This window comes from Pantherophis guttatus, chromosome 1, assembly GCF_059756535.1.
Source record: "Pantherophis guttatus breed Tessera chromosome 1, ASM5975653v1, whole genome shotgun sequence".
Taxonomy (NCBI): domain Eukaryota; kingdom Metazoa; phylum Chordata; class Lepidosauria; order Squamata; family Colubridae; genus Pantherophis; species Pantherophis guttatus.
The window spans coordinates 231,057,664-231,076,977 of record NC_142063.1 but is presented as its reverse complement, the minus strand read 5'-3'; the positions used below and the strand labels follow the sequence as shown (position 1 = coordinate 231,076,977).

Below are 19,314 nucleotides of genomic sequence, written 5' to 3'. Positions count from 1 at the left end.
TTGGCATTTTTGTTCCCCTACTGAGTCTGGCCAAGGGCCTGGGATAGGCAGATGTTGTTGTTGGATGGTATTAAAGGCATTGTCCCATGTAAGCTGTTCCAAATAAAGCTGCCTTTTGCAATTGACTAATGGTGATTTTGTCAATGCTGATGGTATTCAAGTGGCACTCCAGATGTTTTGGGATTGCATCCAAAGTGCCTATCACTATTGGTATTTTGCTTTCTTTTGCCACAGTTGTTCTACTTCTATTTGCAGGCCATTGTATTTTGATTTTCTCCAGTTCTTTCTCTTCTGGTATCCCTGGGTACTGCAACATCCACTATCCAGATTTTGTTTTTCTTATCAACAATTCTTAAGCCTGATTGTTGGTATGGCAGGTGTTTGTCTTTGAATTCAAAAGTTCCTGAGCACTTTGGCTTCTCCATTTACTATTATTTTATCTATTTTGTGGTCCCATCAGTTCTTGCTTGCAGGCAAATGGTATTTCTTGCAAATCTTCCGATTATTCATGGTATCCTTAATAAAAGTAGTATTTCTTAAATTTTTTTCATATAATGCTTGAGGGTCAGTGAACGTATGAAACTTCATGAAGAGGTTGATGAACTGAAGAGTTTTGTGATGCCTGCTATAGTCATTGGTATGGAATCTGGCTAAGAGTCCCATAGGGCCAGGAGAAGCACATCCCTTCTCTTGAGGTTCCAAGAAGGATTTTTCACTAGAGCAACCTAGGCCATTGCTGTTCCAGGTCTAGGCCTGAATCCAGAAAAGGGGCTCAGAAATTCTGTTGCTTTTAGGACCCCCAGGAATTGAATCCCTACTGTTTTCTGCAAAACCTTCGCAAAAAGGCAGGTCTTGAGATAGGCCACTCCAGAATTAATTGGCTTCATGTAGCACGCTAAGTATAAACTGTAGTTAAACAGCCACAATGGCTGGATTCTCATTTTATTCTAAGCCAAAACCAGCAAACAGTATATGAGTTAGCTTCAGTGGTGGGATTCAGCCAGTTCGGGAGAACCGGTTGTTAACTTTCTGAACAGTTTGAAAAATTGGTTGTTGGAAGAAATCATTAGGGCAGAGAACCGGTTGTTAAATTACTTGAATAACCGGTTAGCTTATTGTTTAAATAGTTTATAAGGAAAATGTTTTTTTTAAAAAAAGGCCTTACAACATTGAACGCATTCTTTCTCTGTCTCTTCTCTCAGATTAAAGAAGCTGCTCGAACAGGAAAAAAACTATCAAGCTCGCAAGGACAAAGAACACACCAAGCGCCTTAATAAACTAAGAGAAGAACTTGTTAAACTCAAGTCATTTGCACTTATGCTGGTGGACGAACGGCAGCTGCACATTGAACAACTCGATCAGCAAACCCAGAAAATACAAAATCTCACCCAGAAATTGAGAGAAGAAGAAGACAAGTTTAAGGTCTTAAATTCCAAAGCAAAAGAAGATGGGCAGAAATTAATAAAGCTGGAAGCTGAACTTGAGTACAAGACGGCCTCCTATTCTCAAGAGCATGAGGAGATGACTGCTAAATTTGCTAATCAAGAGTCACACAATAAGCAGCTCAGGCTTAAACTGGTGGGCTTAACCAACAAAATTGAGGAACTCGAAGAAACCAATAAAGGCCTTCAAAAGACTGAAGAGGAACTTCAGGAGTTGAGAGACAAAATAGCCAAAGGGGAATGTGGGAATTCCAGCTTAATGGCTGAGGTGGAAAACCTTCGCAAGCGTGTGCTTGAAATGGAAGGCAAAGATGAGGAGATCACCAAAACAGAATCTCAGTGCAAAGAGTTGAAAAAGAAATTGCAAGAGGAGGAACACCAGAGTAAGGAAGTGAGGCTTGAAGTCGAGAAACTGCAGAAGAGGATGTCAGATCTTGAGAAGCTGGAAGAAGCTTTCAGCAGAAGCAAATCAGAATGTACCCAGCTCCGTTTGAACTTGGAGAAGGAAAAGAATTTAACTAAAGATCTGATCAATGAGTTGGAAGTCGTGAAGATTCGGGTAAAAGACTTAGAGGTTTCAGAAACCAAACTGGAAAAAACAGAATTGATCCTAAAAGATGATATGACGAAGCTGAAGTCTTTTACCGTCATGCTAGTGGATGAAAGAAAAAACATGGCGGATAAAATAAAACAGGAAGAGAGGAAAATGGAGTGCCTGAATAGGAACTTTAAGGTGGAGCAAAGCAAAGTGATGGAAGTGACGGAAAAGCTAATTGAAGAAAGTAAAAAATTTTTGAAGCTGAAATCTGAAATGGAGGAAGAAGTATCCAATCTGACTAAGGAAAAGGAGGAGTTAATTAACAAGTTAAAAAGTGAAGAAGGGAAATCACTGCAGCTGAGCTGTACAGTGGATCTATTAAAGAAAAGAATGGATGGTATAGAGGAGGTTGAAAGAGAAATTGCCAGAGGTCGAGTTAGAAAAGGACCAGGGTTTTCTGGACTAGAAGATAACAAGATCAAAGAACTAACAGTTGAAATAGAAAAGCTAAAAAATCGTCTCAAGCAGTTAGAGGTGGTTGAGGGAGATTTGATGAAAACCGAGGATGAATATGATCAGCTGGAGCAAAAATTTAGGACTGAGCAGGACAAAGCTAATCTTCTTTCCCAACAGCTAGAAGAAATGAAGCTTCAGATTGCTAAAAATAAAGCAATAGAGAAGGGAGAGGCAGTGAGTCAAGAGGCTGAGCTGAGGCAAAGGTTCCGGGTGGAAGAAACTAAATGCAGGGACTTGACAGCAGAGGTCCTGGCTCTGAAAGAAAAAATCCATGAGCTGATGAACAAAGAAGACCAGCTTTCCCAGCTCCAAGTAGATTATTCAGTCCTCCAGCAAAGGTTTCTGGAAGAAGAAAGGAAGAACCAAACCATGGGACAGGAGGTGCTGAATTTGACAAAAGAGCTCGAGCTGTCTAAACGCTACAGTCGCGTCCTGAGACCCAGCACCAATGGCAGAAGGATGGTTGATGTACCGGTAACATCTACTGGGGTACAAACTGATCTGATGAATGGTGAAGCGGCAGAAGAAGAAACACCTGCCGTGTTCATTAGGAAATCCTTTCAGGAGGAGAACCACATCATGAATAACCTTCGGCAGGTTGGGCTCAAGAAGCCCAGTGACAGGTCGTCTGTTCTTAACAGGTACCCCCCAGCTGCAAATGAGCTTACCATGAGAAAATCTTGGATTCCTTGGATGAAAAAAAGAGACAATGGTTGTCAGCCAACTCAAGACAAAGGAGCCAGGATTCAAACCAGCCCTGAACGTCCTGGGGAAGTTGTTCTTTCTCCAAAACAAGGGCAGCCTCTTCATATTCGGGTGACACCAGATCATGAAAACAGTACAGCCACTTTGGAAATCACTAGCCCAACATCCGAAGATTTCTTCTCAAGTACCACCGTTATTCCTACCCTAGGAAATCAGAAACCAAGGATCACCATAATTCCTTCTCCTAATGTCATGCCCCAAAAAGGGAAAAGTGGTGAGAGCCCAATGGGTCCAGACAGAGCAATGTCACCCGTGACTCTAACTACTTTCTCCAGAGAGAAAACTGTAGAGAGTGAGATGTCTCCATTCATGGAAAGGCCTATGTCCCCAATTCAGATCATGACCTTATCTACCTCTGCAGCACCCACAGAAATTACTGTATCCCCTGAGTCACAGGACATGACCATGGGGAGAGCTGTGTTTAGAGTAACGCCAGAGAAACAAACTGTCCCAACTCCAGTCCGACAGTACAATCCAAATGCAAGCATTATAACAACGGAGGACAATAAAATTCACATCCACTTAGGAACTCAGTTTAAACGCTCCCCTAGCACTGCTCAAGAAGGAATGAGCCCCGTAATTACTGTCAGGCCTATGAATGTAATGGCAGAAAAGGAGGATTTGACAGGGACTGTCCTTCGGTCCCCCAGAAATAATGTATCCTCAAGATCTGGAGCAAGCAAAGTGACCAGCACCATTACTATTACTCCAGTTACTACATCATCCACACGAGGAACACAATCAGTGGTAAGCACTCCAGACTCTTTTGCCTATTTGTACATCTGCACAGTGTAGGGAAAAGTGGTAGTAGAGTTGGAGTCAATTTATGATCCATGGGCTGCAAACAATCCTCTTCCAGCACCTCATTACTTGTAATGGTTTGGGTTTATTATTCAAAATTCTCACCTCTAAGCCATATATCCCAAGTCTCCAAATGCCAAGAAGTCATTGGTCTGGAAATTGATTTTGTCCCCCCTTTTTGGTGACTTTTTGGGATGTTTTAATCAAAGAAATAGGAGGTCTCCTGAAGACATTACTTTTCTATCCTTATTCATAACTTCCCAAATCCAAAAATACTCCCTAATTAATTCCCAAATAGTGGTTGGGGGCTATTTTTAAACCAGGGAAAACTGTAAGGGTAGTAGTGGGATTGGGTTTTTTTTTTATGTAATTGTTTTTAAACCCTTATATTTTATCTCCATCCATCTTCCTGCAACTTTCCTGCAAGTTATGATCAAAAGAGACCATAGGCCTTTCCTTCCACTACTAAATGGAAGGGAAGGAGAAAGGGAACATCTGAGATTTTAAAGAATTCATTGAGTATTCAAACTCAATTACTTCATTTAAAAATTAGCTGTTGAATACAAGTTGTTTGTCAAGACTTTATTCTTTATATGAATATTCTTTAAAATATTTTTCTCACTGTTTCTTTGAGTTATGAGGGAGATGTGTCTATAAAACACATTGGCGTCCAACCTGTTTCCCCTCCCTTTACTTAGTCTCCAGATTTTGAATTGTCCTTTGCATCGTTTTATAAGCTTGTATTTTTCAAAAGGCAACTGAGACAGGATTATCTTTTCGTTACTCTTAAAACAATACTATTGCAATCCTGTTCTCAGGTAACTATTATTAGATTGCAATCTTGGGATTCTCTCTCCCCCCCCCCCCTCTCTCTCTCTCTCAAAATGCAAAAGACACATTTTCTTTCCTTTTCTTCCCATGTTGTTTCTGCTACATCCTAGGTAGAATGTTTCCTTTGCTCCCGGATCTCACATTGGAGGTGTGACAGCAGAAGATGAGTACAAAGTGGGGGGTTTGTTGTTCTTCCCATCAACTCTCTCTTCATGAGCACTCAGTACAGACAGAGCTTTCTCTACCTTTTAGCTCTGGTGGAGAAAGATTGGAAAGGCAATCAGGCCTTTTGATTAATTCCCATTATTTGGAAGTGGGATGTTGGACCCCTTCCTCAGTAACAATGATTGGTTTAGTAGCAATGACTGGATTCTCCTCTTTCCTGGGTAGGCTGGGAGCTACCGGTAACCCATGGCTGAAGGGCGGCCAGCCCTGTCCTGCCATATGGAGGGTAATTTCATATATTTGTATCATCCCAATGCCCCCTTTCTCCTAGAATGCTGGAAGGTTAGGCATTAGGAGGGAATGAAGCCAAGAATGGTGTTTTAGCCTCCCAACAATGCTCTGAAGTAGACTAAGCTCAGAGTAATGAACCTACATAGCTGACATTCCCAAACCCGAGTTCCCCAACCCTATCCTCTTACCGCTATTGCATACCCTCAGCGTGTCTTGCCAGTAGACCAGAAACGGGAGTCTTTGATCTTGGCCAGCTGGAGTGCTCAGGCAAAGAAGTTGCTGAACTGTAGCTATTAATGATTAAGTTGCCAGAAAGATTCTGCACATGCTTTTTAGGATACTTTGCTCTAGAGCACTAATTAGCATCAGCAAAGCTTCCTTTTTTTTCGTCTGGTATTTTGATTGGAGGGCTGGCTAATCCAGTTTTGAATTTCTGCTTTCTCTCTCTTTCTCTCTTTTTTAAATCTTGCCTCTGAGAATAACCATTCAGATATCTGATAAATGAGGTTCAGGTTAATGAAGTATTAGGCAAGCTTGTTTCCACATGGAATTAACTTCATGCAATAGAAATATAGCAGATTATTATTGTTATTGTGATGATTGTTATTATTTGAAATATTTCAAATCTGAGTTCTGGGTATTTCGTGATGCTTGAAAGTTTGTAAAGGTAGTTTTGTTCTTTCTACTAAATTTACTTTTCTAGGCTGGAATGTAGAAGATGAAAAGTTGCTACAAAGTTCAAACAAATATTTTATGTTCAGGCTCCAAAACAACCAATTAGTTCCTTCACAAAGACTTATCTGTGGTTCTCACAATCATATTCACTTTAGAGCAACCAGTGGAACCACTTGCCTCCAGAAGTTGTGGGTGCTCCATCACTGGTGATTTTTAAGAAGAGATTGGACACCCATTTGTCTGAAATCTGTAGGTCTCCTCCAAGGTCCTTTCCAACTCTGTTATTCTGTTATTTTTCTCACTAGGTGATTTGAGCTACATCTCTGGTCATTTTCAACAATGCCTATACTCAAATGTAGTTGTTTGGGATATTGATTCTAGGAGAATACAAGACTAATTAATGATTGTTACTTTACAGTGAATCATATTGTCAATGTAAATAAGGTTAAGATTATATTTGCCTTCTTAACAAGTTTGCAAATTGCAACAAACTCTTTGTTGGATAAAATGAACGTGCTGTGTAGATGTAATGGTGCCATCACTATTTCTAATGAATGGATGCAATCAGCTTTAAGGACATTGCTTCCTCCAGTTATTTTTTTTTTCTCTTTCTCCAGCATTTCCTGGGAATTTTAGCACCCTTGGTGGAAGCTATGATCTCTAGTATTAACTGATCTACATTTCATCAGGTTTTTTTAGGCTAAACTTTATGAGATAAAATGGTATACAATAGATACGTCTGCAGCTTAGATGAACTCCGCTGGGAAAAAAAAATCTGAGTTTTTTTCACCCAGGATTTTGAATATTCCAAAAGGAGTTAGATCATAATAGGAATACGAAAGTTTTGAGAAAAGTCACTAAAGTACCTCTCTGACAATTTCCAGATGAGTTACCTGTTTTGGCCACATTAGCAGGGAATTCTGGGAATTATAATCCCATTACATCAGAAGGGCACCAGGTTGGGAAAGTTTAGTCTAAATGCTGCTTTAGTTCAGGAATCAATAATATTTTAAAATCCTGATGCTGTCTTTTTTTTTTGTATTGGTTTAACTTCTCTCCTTGAATGGAGATCACCTTGAAGAAAGAATGCAAGAACAGTTAAATAAACATCAACCTGGAAAAGAAGACAGGATGAGAAAGAAACTCAAGATGATCTTGTCTTGATTTTCTTTGGTATAAGAGGAGGCAGAAGAAAACCCTTTTCAGTCTTTCACGGTTGTGTTATTGTACCCGACAAAAATAGAATTCTAGTAGTTTTTGTGGTTTCTGTTTCTTGACCTGGCTTACCTCAAAGGATTAATATCTCCCCACATTTCCCAGCATCCCATTACGTGTGGTATGTTTAAAGTTTTAATTTCAATGTAGCGGGGTACATTGCCATTTGTGGGAGTGGCAGAGACCATCTTGCCAATCTTTGCCTAATTTGTATTAGATTTGATCAGCTTGTTGAAATAAGTTACATTGCTCTTAGGCTGAGCCCCCAGCTACAGTATATCAATGAAAATTGAGTCTCTATTTATTATGGAAAATACGTCTCAAATTCTTTCTAGATAAGAAGCTATAGAAAGGTGTGTGTGGGGGGGGTGTAGCCAGTATAGCACAGTGATTAAGATGTTGAACTAGGAGCAGGAATGCTAGGTTCTACTCTCCCATAGGCATAGAAGCTGATAGTTGATTTTGGCACAGCCCTAGATTGAAAGGGAAGTTGTGTGTACAAATACGCATGCACAAATTACACACATAAATCTAACATTGTGTCTTTCCTCCTCTTTGTCTTGCAGACAGGACAGGATGGGTCATCCCAGAGACCTACACCTACCCGAATCCCTGTATCTAAAGGTATGAAAGCTGGGAAGCCAATTGTGCCGGCCCCTGGATCAGGAAATCAGACCAAATTCGAGCCTCGTGCGGAGACTCAGTCTATGAAAATAGAACTGAAGAAGTCTTCAGCCAATAGCTCTTCCTCCCTTGGTGGGGGGAAGGGCTAAGGGCAATGTCTCAGGGGGTATGTTGTACAGGTTTTACTGCTACCATGGAAATAAGCCCTGTTTGTGTGGTTTTTTTAGTGTTGGCATGTACTAATGACACCTGCTGAAGCTGTCACATCAACTAATGCATGCGTGTCTTACCTACTGAATGTAGTAATCCCTTCCTTTCCCCCTCAGTTGAGTTAAAAACTCACAGATCAGCCTAGTTCAGCCACTTCTACAAAGGAGCTACATGTTCAAACAACCTCCCTCTTAATTATAAAATGGTTTTCTTATAACGACATATTTTTTGTGCGTTATGTAATCTATTTGAGACTGTCAGGACATCTAAATGAGTGGTTTGCCAGAAACATAAAGGAGCTGACTGTTTAATTGCAGCTCATTTAGAAAAGGCATATTGTTTGTTCCTTCAGTTCTGATGTTTCTCAGATAAAAATTGGCAATGCGAAATACCCCCCGATAGTGATTCAGTCGGACCTAAAAACCTGATAAAGAGCCAGCCTTTAATGTTTTCCTCCTTCTCAAGCAAGACTGAATTGAGGGATCATTAAAATCATTTAAAATTCTTACTCAGGTCAATGAATGACAAATCAGGCAGTAATCTCTAACTTTTGACAAGAGTCTGAAACAAACTGGAGTAGAGACCGTGTTAAATACCAGCCATTCTAAATCAGAGTCACAGCCTGTGTCTAGAACAGGGAAAGGCTTGGACGGTGTTTTCTTGACTGTGTTTCTTCTGTCTGTATTGAATTTTTTGAAGTGCTTCGGTCTTGTTTTTGAAAGCATGTTTTAAAAATAGAGATCTCTAAAAAAAATATGCTGACTTCAGTTATGAAGGAAGCTTTCTTAAAAGCAAGCTAATGGAACAAAAACTTCTAGTTTTGGTGGGAAAGACTTTGATACCAAATTCCTTCTTTTCTTTCCCCTCTCTTCCAATTGGATAATCTGTTAAAATTCAGCAAGAGATTTCTTAAGATTCTGGACTAGAGAGAAATGTAATAAAAATTAATCTTCCTGCAACCCTAACCATTTAAAAATGAAATGGTTATATTGGCTACAACAGAATGAATGGATTTGTTCATTAGAAGACTGGTGGGAACATCTGAAGGGAAGAGATTAAGTTGTTTGAAAGAACAATCTATAAAACAAAAATAGCCATCCATCAGTAGTTCTAAGTAAAATATGAATAAACAAATGAATCATAACTGAAATGGTGCCATAAACGATAAGTCTCTCACAAACTGGAAGGAAGTTATGGAAGAAGATAGCTACATTTTCTTCTTCATTAGAAGGTTTATGTACTGAAATGTTTTCAAATATTTCAAATTCCAGATGAATAATACATTAATTAAAAGCAGCAAAAAAAATTTAAGCAGTTCTTCATGGACTGAACTACACAGAGGTCTAAAATATCATATATGACAATGAGAGTGCAATTTTTTAAAAAGTAAGATGAGATGTTGATATTTCAGTTGAGTCTTATAACTTGGATGTCCCCTCAGCCTGATGCCTGATTCATTGAACCTCAAATTCCTACATTGCCTAACTACATTGGTAAAGGGTTTCTACACAGAGCTGGCATTTGTGTTCTGTGCTGTTCCACTCTGTTCCAGAAATATTGCTTTCTTTGGACAACCAACCCTAATTTGAACTTCTGCACTTCTATGAGCATTATTTGATTTCTGAGGGGCTTGGAGGCAGGCTGTTCTTCTGGTTGCTGAAACTGTTGTGCCCTTCCAGCTTACAAATGTTGAATAGATTTCACAAGCAACCTTATCAGCAAAAGCATCTGAATTCTTTGTGGCAGTTTCTTAAATTCACAATCTCTGATTTATAACAACAACAACAACAACAACAAACATTGTTTCTATTGATTTTTCATGCTTAAATAATGCCAAATTCTTTTCCTGTCCTATTTCCCAGCCTCCAACTTCTTGTAGTTGGAAATAGTAGCGTAAAATGATACATACTGTACATGCACATCACAGTATTTCCTTTTGGGGCAAGGAACATTGTTCAACGTGCAGAAAAGGAATGAGAAATAGTAAGCACAAGGAACAAAGACACAAGAAAGGAGGGGAAAAATGAAAAAGAGATATAATTACATTTAGTTAACACCAACAGCATTCTCTGTACCTCACTTTGTTTCTACTAAATCCACTGCTTGTTTAAACTTCTCTCTTGTTTCTGAGGATTCTTATCAATTCCAACCGCAATGTTCTTAATTTCTCTTTTCCCCTTAATCCATTCACTTTCTCCTCACATATTTGTTTTGCAATTCAGTCCCTGTCTCTCATTTTCTGTGGGTGACCAAACCATCTCATCCTAATTCTTCTGTACTGCCCACACTCTTTTGTGTTAAAGTCACATTCATCCAGCACCCCCAAGTGCTTATTAAATAGCTCCTACCCATTCAACTTACCTTTTAAAATGTATCCTTACTTGCACAACCCTCACTTCCATATAACAACTTAGATAGAAGAATTTTGTTTCTTTCAACAAACATTCTTCCACATATTAATTATTATTTTTCAGCCAGTATTTACACATCTTAAAATATTTGCCTTTTTGGAAACATTCCACCAAGGGACATAAAATCATTTATTTACTCTAGGCGAATACCATTCATGTGTTACTTGCAATAATCCACTCCACTTTTTTCCATCAAGCACAAGTAATTTAGTATTTCATTAATTAATCAGTGAAACCATAGCAGCGGTGAAATCTGATTTTTTTTACTATCAGTTCTGTGGGCGTGGCTTGGTGGGCATGGTGTGGCTTGGTGGGCATGGCAGGGGAAGGAGACTGCAAAATCTCCATTCCCTCCCCACTCCTGGGGGAAGGATATTGCAAAATTCCCATTCCCACCCTACTCTGGGGCCAGCCAGAGGTGGTATTTGCCAGTTCTCCAAACTACTCAAAATTTCCGCTACCGGTTCTTCAAACTACTCAAAATTTCCACTACTGGTTCTCCAGAACCTGTCAGAACCTGCTGGATTTCACCCTTGAGCCATAGTATCTTTTTCATAATAACCTAACTAACATTTCCTGAAAATCATTTGAGTTCTTAGTCAACAGCATGGCCTCATTTGCATACATAAGTATATGGGTATTATTGTTTCCAACCAACCCTCTTCTTTCACTACAAGCATTCTTACATTTTTCTCCAGCTATCTTCGTTGAGATGTATTAGCCCTTTCTCTTAGTTTCACAGATACACAACATATCCATTTTTGTTTCTTGCATTTCGTTTGTTAATTTATTCTTTTTATATTCTAATTTGCAAACTTCCATGTGTCATGGTCATCACCAGATGAGTCCATTGATAATTGATTTCAGTTGCCAATGATTGCTTTGGTCAATGAGGCTTTCACTTCACATAATATTGAATCAGTCTGGTGCAGTAGCCAAAGTGCTGGGTTAGAAACCAGAAAACTGAGTTCTAGTTCTTCCTTAAGCATATATATCTTTACTGTTATTGTGGGGAAAATATGAGGATAAGGATGCTTGCAGGATTAAAATCCCTCTCCCTCCCTCCTTCCTTTAGTACTATAGAGCTGTAAACCTTATTATCAAATATGTTGGTTGTACTGTGACATGTACAACATTCCCTAATGATAGAATCTAAAATGAATGTGGCTTAAAAAAGAAATTGAATATGATGTAATGAATTAATATATTCATTTTTATCAAACTTATTACATCTCATGAAACCTTTGGTAAGCTAGGCTCAGGCTACCCAGTGCTGGGTGGGAAGGGGAGGGAATAAATTAAATTCACATTTACAAGTCAATGCTTTGACCATAGAAATCAATGGCAGCTACTTATTTATAGGAGCCAAGGAAAGGTATGTTTTTAATACATTTTTGAGGTAGCAGCTCTGTTCCTTGCATCTGCTGAATTTATAGATTTTTTAAAAAAATTCTTGACAACCATTTGAAACAAAGGGGGAATTTGTATTTAAATGGAGGCAAGGAATAGTGTGGGATATCAGATGAGGCCTTGTTGATAAGTGAAATATTTAACATTGAAAAAAAAAGATTGAAGCTATTTTATGGTGATTTTGCAACTCACCAGTAACTACTAATTGGTTTGGTTTTATATTGCTTGTTAAATAAAATATAGCTATGCTTTAGCTTTGAAAAAAAGAAAAGAAACGCATTATTTAATTTAGAATAAGATCTACCAATGTGGACAGACTGGTAGTAATGAGTTAAGTGGTGCCTGCCATCCCAGAGTTTTTCAATGAATACAAAACTAGCATATAATCTTTCCCCTGAAAGAACTTAGAGTTATATGTACTGGCCCTAAGTTTAAGCAAACCAAAAGCTTGCTAAAAGTATAGGTTTTGTATACCATCCATTGATGGCAGGTATTATCCAGTGAATTCTTAATGTTCTGTAGCTATGAGACCCCAGACCATTTTTGTGTTGCTCTTCATATAATGCCTTGGTAGCACTAAAATAACACAGGAGTCTCAAGATATGGTTTAATGAGGGACTAAATGCAATGTTGGCTAGGTTAGATATCTTTTCAAATTTAACTTGGGTTTGAGGTCATTTTGATAATAATGTAGGGACACATTCGCTATCTGCTTCCCAATGTTTTAACTGACTTATGGCACCAGCTAGTATAGTAACCATGGCTTTAGAAAGCTCTTATCTGCTTTTATTGCCTATTAGCTGCTGACATTTGTGAGCATGATCAAAACTGTCATTTGCTGGCAGTGAGGTCATCTTTTGGGGCTTATTTTCACAGAAGGTTATCTCCCCCCCACCCCAGAAAAAAAAATCAATGTAATTCCTTTAGTCTTCACTGAACTTTTATAAAAGCTTGAGCTAATATTTTGTGATTATAAATGTTGACCTCATGTTAAAACTATCTTACTACTTGGACAAGGTTCCACTGTAGGAATTTTGTGTACATTATGATTAAGAACTTCTAGGTTGGAAAGCATCAACCAACAATGCAAGAAGGAATAGAAGTGTGTTTGGATTAAATTATGTTAATCCTCTGGAAGTGACAAAACGTGATACAATTCCAGTGATGCATTTGTAGGGAAGGGTCTTTAAAGTTGTTGAAACACAAAAGTGGCAGACGAGAAATCTGTAAACTATGGGCCCTGCAGAACATTATTTAAGATGAGAAAAGAAATGTAACTTTGAGCTACCAAGATTTAATTTAATCAGTATGTTTTTATATGGTTGGTATTGGGGTGCCAAATAGCCATGTCACCATCATATTAATTATAAAGAACAAATATGGGTATACATTACAACATTTACTTTTTGAAACCTGGCAGTAAACTTCATGAATTTCTTTGACTCCTGCTTCCAAGTAAGTATAATGGGAATTGGTTGCTTTTTGAATTAGGTTAGAGTAGTGCCATCTAGTGGCAATGTTTTAGAATAGATATTTTAAAACTTGATCTCAGGATGTATTGATGTCACTTTGATTTGGCCAGGAGTTAATTTAATCAGCTTTTTCCTATAAGAGGCACTTCTACAAACTATACATTTGAAAAATTCCAAAATTTGATTTACCTATGCTTAAACTGCAACAGAGCACAAAATAGTAACAACAACAACAATAATAATAATATCACCTTACTCAGAACTGCCTATGCAGACGTTACCTTAGGAGCTCTTAGGTTCTTGATTAGGACTTGAACTGTTAAACTTTTACCAGTCCCAAACTGTGAATCGAATTGAAGATATTAAATCTGAAATAATAATAATGTCTATTGGTTCATCCATCAACACTTACTACTTTGCAAGGGTAAGAATCTTTTCATAAAGAAACATTTAATATATGAAAATTTAGCACAGAAGTATTCAATTTGATAAGATTATAAAAGGAACCCCCATCTTAAAAAAAGCAAATGCTTCTGCAATAAATTTATACATCATCATGACAGTGATAAAGTTCATGTCAATTGCAGTTGACATTTATAAAGAATTAGACTCGGTCTGCTTCCAGAATTTTCAAAGAAAGTCACAGTTAACTATGCTGAATTTTCACTGTCATCCATGGCCAAATTAACTATAATAAATTTCTCAATTCCTTGTTGTGCTGTCATTCAAATTCTTCTGATTCTTCATGATCCACAGACACAAGGATTATCGGTCAATAACTGATAATCCTATAAACTCATACTTGGTGATTGCTTATAGCCATCTTGTCTTTTATTTATCTCTTTTTCAATTGCCATTGATTTTTCCAAGCCTTGGTGTCTTCTTTAGTGATTCTTGTCTTTATATTATGTGTCCAAAATATCCAAGCTTCAGCTTCATTATTAATGCTTCCAATGATCAACTTCGTTTTACTTCATGTAGGACTGAATAATTTGTTAGTCTTGTGGTCCAAGCAATTCTCAATTACTTTTTCTAACACTCCACTTCAAGGCATACATTTTTTCTTTCTGATGATCTAACATTCACAGCCGTATGTTAAAACCAGGGATTCTATGATAAGTATCTTTGTTGTCAAGTTTAAAATCTCTACCAATTCATATTTTGTCTAATGTATTTTATCCAGTCATTTTACTAGATCCTAACAGCTCAGTCTGAAGCAAATCATACACACATATATGCTGCCTAAGCAAAAATAAGATAAATAAACCGAAATTGGAAAGCCTTAAGGAAAAGGAATCCTTTTTTCTTACCTATTGGTCAAGTCTCAGAATGAAAACATATATTTTAAAGTACATAAATATTTTCTTTAACTTCTTCATCAAATAGTATTCATGAAGAAAAAAGAGTTTTCTGAGAGCGGCTAATGCTATTATTTTCCTTCCTATTGCTAAAATTGAAGTTTTAAATTAGAGCTGGACAAAAATAAGTTTCCTGGTCAGATTTCTAGAACTAGCTCAATCCTGTTATTTCACTGAGAAAGTGGTTAGAGCCCAGCCACCGCCTCCTCCTGTTTCTGGAGTTTCTCTAGGACAACATTATATGAAGATGCTTAAAAAAGAGACTTTTTAAATCTGCTGCCTTCACCATAGATTATACAGACCTCCTAACTCTGTATTTCTAGAGAGGAATGGAATATTTGCAGGAGGAGAGAAAGGGCAACATTCTTCTCCCAAAGCCCCACTTGGATGTCCTCTTGGCTGTCTTTTCAGACAACACCAAACTTATCTTCCGAGCTGGACCACAATCCATTGACTGAATTTTAAGTGCGACTTGTCATCATAGCCAACTCATTCTGTCTTTTTGTTTTGTTCTTATTGTTTTTTTTTTCCCCATCTCAGGCAGTTTGCTCAGGCAATATTACCAAAGTTCCCAGTATTCCTTAGGGGGTCAATTTTGAATGAGACCTACCATACCCTGCCCATCCTTGATCACTCCAGCATGACTGTAAGTAAAAAAAGGAAACGGACCTCGCTTTCTGTCATTTTGCCACCCTCCTCCTTGAATATGCTACTCATCTGTGAAACTGCACTTAGGACAACTGAGGGTGATCTGATTGCAGGTTATTCGGTAGGACTGACCTATTCGTCACCTAATCCAGTACTCTTTCACTCCATCCCCTCCCCAAGTAATTTTATGCTTTTGAAGCTCCATAGGCTTAGGATGTATTCAACTAAAGATAAGCCAACATGCTCTCTTCTGCGCTACATTTTGCCCCAAATTAAAGCACAGAGCTATCTTAAATATTTTATTATAATTTGCTTTCAAGGCCAACAAAGGTAGATAATGTTTCATTCTTTGAAAAGAAGCTAGGTCTTAGATTCCCCCTCCCCCCCCCAAAAAATGCTGAAAACAAAAGCATTCATTCTTTATGTATTTATGTATTCAACTATTTATTTGAGTAGTGATTATCTGGGACATTACTGAATACCTTACACACACTGCCTATATTTAGAGGGTCTTAATCATCATGTCCCTTTTCAGTTTCCTGTGTGTGCATGGGATAAAGACCCAAAGAATAAATGTGAAGTCCACATAATACTGATCGTATTAAGCACAAGTAATATGTACACACCAATGTGTGGTTCTTCATTTTTCCCTAACATTCTCCTTACTCTGTTGATGAGCCATGGTGGCACAGTGGTTGGAATGCAGTACTGCAGGCTAACTCTGCGTTCCACTGCCAGGAGTTCGATATTAACTGGCTGAACGTAAACTCTGTAAACTGCTTAGAGGGGGCTGTAAAGCACTATAAAGCGGTATATAAGTCTGAGTGTTTTTGCTATTGATCATTGAGATGATAGGTGAGAACAAGACTTGACTATCTTCTGTGAAGATGCCCTGTTTTGCACAAGTGGAATGGATAATCCCTTTTTTAATATCTGAACACAAGGACAAATACTTTCTGGAGTGCTCCAGATTCTATTCTAGCAATCTTGATATATGCCACTTTGAAATATCTGTAACATGTTGGGATGGAGAAAAAAAGCGGTATGGGTCCTCATAAGCTTTCATGTTTTCCATGGTAACAGTTGTTGCTTACTATGCTTCTTTCCCCATTAGAGAGCATCGTCATTCATCAGGTGCGCATAAACTCAAGATGAGAAGCCACATCAACTCCACATCATGTTATTCTTGTGCACTTCTTCTCCACACCTCTGGGTTGATGACTGTGAAAGTTCCACCTCTATAATTCTGATCTCCGTGCTACTGATCACTTGTGGAAGTACATTTGCTGCTTCTGTTGGATTTTGATTTTTCTTTGTGTGTGTGTGTGCACCTTTTATTTTAATTCTCAAGAAACTGTGTTTGCTGTTGTTGTTTTTTTTAATTAGATGGTAAGAAAGAAAAACATGCTTTGCAAAGTGTCCAAACCAATTGATATTTGTCTGGTTTTGTTTGGTGTTTCCTACATAATTTATTTTTATAATACACTTTGTAATGCGGGATTTTGTTTTGCCAGACCTTCTGATTACCGTGTCCATGGCACATTAATTTTGTAGAATACACTGTTGAAATTGCAAGGTGCCAGTTTGTATATTTTCTATAGGTAGTGATAGGGATATGACCTCAATAAAGGCACCTTTTAAAGAAAACTTGTCACAAATGTTTCCAGCCAAAATGTGACACTCTGACTGAATTGCCCTGAAGACTGCTCTATAAGACAGTATTATAGAACTTTGCACTGTGCTATGATTTAATATAAAAATAATTGCCAACAAACCAAAGCCTTGAATTGCATTTGGCTTTTAGAAGTTTTTTAAAAATATTGTATGCCAATGTTTATTAAACAATGCTTATATGTGTGCTGTTACATATTCTTGTGCCAAACATTTTTCTTTTTATTGCACTGTGCCAAATAAATTTTCATAAGCGTGCAACAATATCATGGTAGCCCTTGAATTTAACAGACGGCAATTGTCAAAAATTTTTATTTTAACAGTTCATATTGAAAAAATATTATGCTATGTTAATTAAGGTCATTTTAACTAATTGGACAGAGAAATTAATTGCAATCTATTCAGATGTGGTATAAAATAGAATAGAATGAATGAGGTGGAAGGGACCTTGGAGGTCTTCTAGTCCAACCCCCTGCTCAAGCATAATATAAACTGGTTTGTATTAGGTTTGTATAGGTTTAGGTAGCAAATTATAAGTTAATTACTTCTACCTTTGTGTCACTGTGTCATAGTTTTCAATTTGCTGCAGACTGGCCTTGTTAAGTACGTACCAGGAAATTCAGCTCCGGAATAAACTGAATGGTGGAGGTTGTTATTCCAAACCATTTATGTAGGAATCTAAATTGCTTATGCACACACAGGTATTTTGGAAGTTTTTTCTTCCTAACTCCTCCTGTATCATTTATGAGCATCCCTCAATTCTTGGTCCATTTCTGAGTCAAGTGACAGGGTGACATAGCAAGGATGTGCCTGATTCATCTTTTGGTCCCCAATCCCTACACATGCAGATGCTGTGTTATCCTTCAGAACAACATATTTCAGAATTACAAAAGGGCAGGGCATCCGCTGAGCTTCAAAACTAGTTTCTACTACTGTTATCAGTTTGACTTCACCAGGAACCAAATATGTGATTTTTATGAAGGTATATTTGTGAAGGATTCGTAAATTAAAACAGATCCCCTAATTATATCTGAAGATTATATTTTAGCTGGAATTCAGAAATAATATACTGAGTTAGCAAAAGTGGCAAAGTATATTGGAAATTTTTGTATAATTCTTGTAGCAGATGCATATTAAGAAAATGGAAATTTAGTCATGATGATGAAATATTTATATTTTATAAAATATTGAGAAAAGGAAAAGGAATCATGATGAGCAAAAAATAATTGAAAGCAGGCATTTGAATGAGACTAAAGAATTAAAGTCACTTGTTGAGATGGAAATCAGCTATAGAAATCAAATAAATAAATAGAGAGCCAGCTTGGTGTAATGGATAAGATACCAAGCTAGAAACAAGGGGACAGTTCTAGTCCTGCCTTAGGGACAAAGCCAGCTTGGTTATCATGGGCCAGTCACTATATGTCAACTGTAGGAAGAAAACAAGGACAAGCTATTTATAAAAATCTTGCCAAGGAAACTGCCAGGCATCAACACTTACTAGAAGGAACATGCACACACCATGAATTAGTACTATATAGATGATAAAATATTTCCTCATGTATTACATAATCTGGGTTTTCTAAGTGTGGACGTAATCAGGAAGACTTTGCTGTTAATATATTGCTACGTCTGAATGACGTTCAGTACGTACATACCTAAGGTAGTATTTATGCAAGGTAAGATGAAAAAATGGCCCTCTAGCTATACAGATGATTGTAAATTCCAATGAAATCAAGGGGAATTTATCAATAAACCTGGATAAGATCAGTCAGCAGAAGTAATACAGAAGAGTTAATCATAGCTTACGACTTCCTTATGGGGTAACAACCAATTTATCTGACTTGAAATTTTCCTTTTAGATTGTGTGAAGGCTTTAGTAGATGTCAGAGATTTGATTTAGACAGGGATTTCTGTTTGTAAAGGTATGCTAACAGGAAAACTTTGAAAATTAAAAAAAAAATTATAGTGTCAATCAGATTTAGCTTTACAATTTCAGTAATTATCTCTAAAGCCTGCAAATCACATTCACTTGTGCCTTTTTACCCTATGCTAAACTCCAGCTTTTTAATACCGATACTTCCCACAAATATTTAATAGCAAACTGTTATTTATTTCAGAGGTGCACACTTTCTGTTGGGTTGAGGGACCACAAGGAATGTAGAATAGAATAGAATAGAATAGAATAGAATAGAATAGAATAGAATAGAATAGAATAGAATAGAATAGAATAGAATAGAATAGAATAGAATTCTTTATTGGCCAAGTGTCATT

General features: G+C 37.5%; 1 protein-coding gene across 7 annotated transcripts in view; it reads left to right on the top strand.

The window, feature by feature from the left end:
- The window catches only part of FILIP1 (filamin A interacting protein 1), an 89,646-nt gene extending 72,409 nt beyond the window's left edge, over positions 1-17,237 (top strand). For 2 of the 7 annotated variants that reach the window (XM_087882536.1, XM_034431880.2), the window contains 3 exons: positions 1,203-4,008; positions 7,806-7,863; positions 16,487-17,237. In XM_087882536.1, the coding sequence (XP_087738662.1) occupies positions 1,203-4,008; positions 7,806-7,863; positions 16,487-16,527 (2,905 nt within the window). In that variant the 3' untranslated portion in view covers positions 16,528-17,237. Of the gene's footprint in view, positions 1-1,202; positions 4,009-7,805; positions 8,030-15,264 lie in introns of all 7 variants that reach the window. The other 5 variants (XM_060689160.2, XM_034431876.2, XM_034431879.2 and 2 more) reach the window with 4 other exon arrangements.
- Positions 17,238-19,314: the final 2,077 nt, after the last annotated feature.